The sequence below is a fragment of the Nestor notabilis genome, unplaced genomic scaffold (genome assembly GCF_000696875.1).
Source record: "Nestor notabilis isolate BGI_N333 unplaced genomic scaffold, ASM69687v1 scaffold27853, whole genome shotgun sequence".
In the NCBI taxonomy this organism is placed as follows: Eukaryota; Metazoa; Chordata; class Aves; order Psittaciformes; family Psittacidae; genus Nestor; species Nestor notabilis.
This window is the reverse complement of record NW_009921021.1, coordinates 14415-16112: the sequence shown is the minus strand read 5'-3', so window position 1 is coordinate 16112 and position 1698 is coordinate 14415. Positions and strand designations below refer to the sequence as shown.

General features: G+C 44.3%; 1 protein-coding gene across 1 annotated transcript in view; it reads right to left on the bottom strand.

Moving 5' to 3' along the window:
* The window catches only part of LPAR3 (lysophosphatidic acid receptor 3), a 10723-nt gene that overhangs the window by 139 nt on the left and 8886 nt on the right, over nucleotides 1–1698 (bottom strand). The window contains 1 exon segment of the mRNA XM_010010961.1: nucleotides 2–225. Within this exon segment, the coding sequence (XP_010009263.1) occupies nucleotides 2–225 (224 nt within the window).

The following is a 1698-nucleotide window of genomic DNA, read 5'->3' as shown; positions in this document are numbered from 1 at the left end:
AGCGTCTGTCCTGGCTCTTATCCTCGGAGGAGCAGCAAATCATCTTTTTCATAGTACTCCACATTTCATCATCTTTGTATGAATAAATTATTGGGTTCATAACAGAGTTCAAGAGGGCCAGGAGAAGAAACCACCTTTTAACATTCTGAATCCCACAGTAGGTGCAGTTCAGACCATCAAGCAGTAAGACAACAAGGCCAGGGGTCCAGCAGACAACAAAGGCACCTAGAAATAAAGGAGGAAAAATCACTTTAAACTGGTAAGAGTTTGGAATTTTTTCGCATCTTACAAGTTTATTAGATTCATCCAAATTCTACACAAAAATTATAAAAGCGGGAGAGCACAAAATTCTAATGACAGTATCAAAAATTGTACCTAATACAACTTCTCCATCAAGCCCTGAGTATGAGGCAGAGCAGCTCTGTCAGAAGGCTGCAGGGAGCAAGAATCCAGCTGCTAACAGCATCAGCTAAGGTCATCACAACAGTGATTTGTCCACACTGATAAATAAACAAGAGCTCTGGAGCATTAACAAGAGAACTGCCACTCTGAACTCAGACTTCCTCTCTTCATCTCCCTCGTATGCTGGAGGTGAAGATACCAGGTGGCTCACTTCCACCACTACTGCCATATGATCCAAAGAAGGGACACATCTTCTCTCACGCTACAGCTAACTCTGAGAGCTATGGGCACAGTGCCCAATTCAGAAAATAGGAATCATATAATTTAAACACATCCTGGGTGGAAACCCCACAGGGTACACGCCACTGCCTGTGACACACAAGCACCTGTCAGACCACCAGCCCATCTCTCTCCACCACTCCCTCCCGGCCTGTGCGTGTGGGGAACTTGAGACCAAACAACTCAGATCCAGGAAACAAGTTCAGTTGTAAATGAAGAGAGAAAGAAAACAGATGAGTTAGTGAAGAGGAATCAAAGGATGTAGCAATGAGGGCAAAGAAATGAAGCGAAGAACAGAATAAAAAAGAAAAAAGACAAAAAAGGATGAGGAAGCAAGGGTGTAGTGATGGGGGAACAAGAAAACTCTGTAGTGTATCAATAAACTGCAGGATAAACTTAAGAGCAAGAGTTCTCCTTGTGTTTCAACTGCTGGGCAGAAATGACAACAGCACCTGTGAGGAAGAAGTGAGACATGGTGATAATAAAAGCTGAAAGACACAAAGTAGGACAACACACTCCTCTCCCACCAGAGAGAGGGAACAAGCGAGAGACATCTTAGAGCGAAGATAACATGAAGAAGTTCAATATTGCATTTGCATCTTTCCTTGTTACTGCACATCCCCACCATGAAGGCAGGGGTGTGGGCAGCACTGGTGGGAAGGGGGAACATGGCAACCAAACACAGCCTTTAGTCACGAGCTTGGGAGGGACCCTGAGCTGCCCCATCTGCCCTCCTGTCTCCCCCCGCACCACAGCCTGTCAGCCAAAGGAAGGAGTAGCCATGTGCATGATAATACTAACTTAGCACAAGCCACAATTGCTGTCTGACATACAGAAATAGAAAATTACAACTCTGCACAACAGTCACAGTTTGAACAACGTACTGAGGAAATTCCAATCATTTATAACAGCAGAGTTTCCCCTTTTGGGGGCTTAGAAAAAATAATCAAACAAATAGGGATGATGGCAGCTACATGCTAAAAAGCTCTCCTGGGAGTGTTGGTATCTGTTCAACAA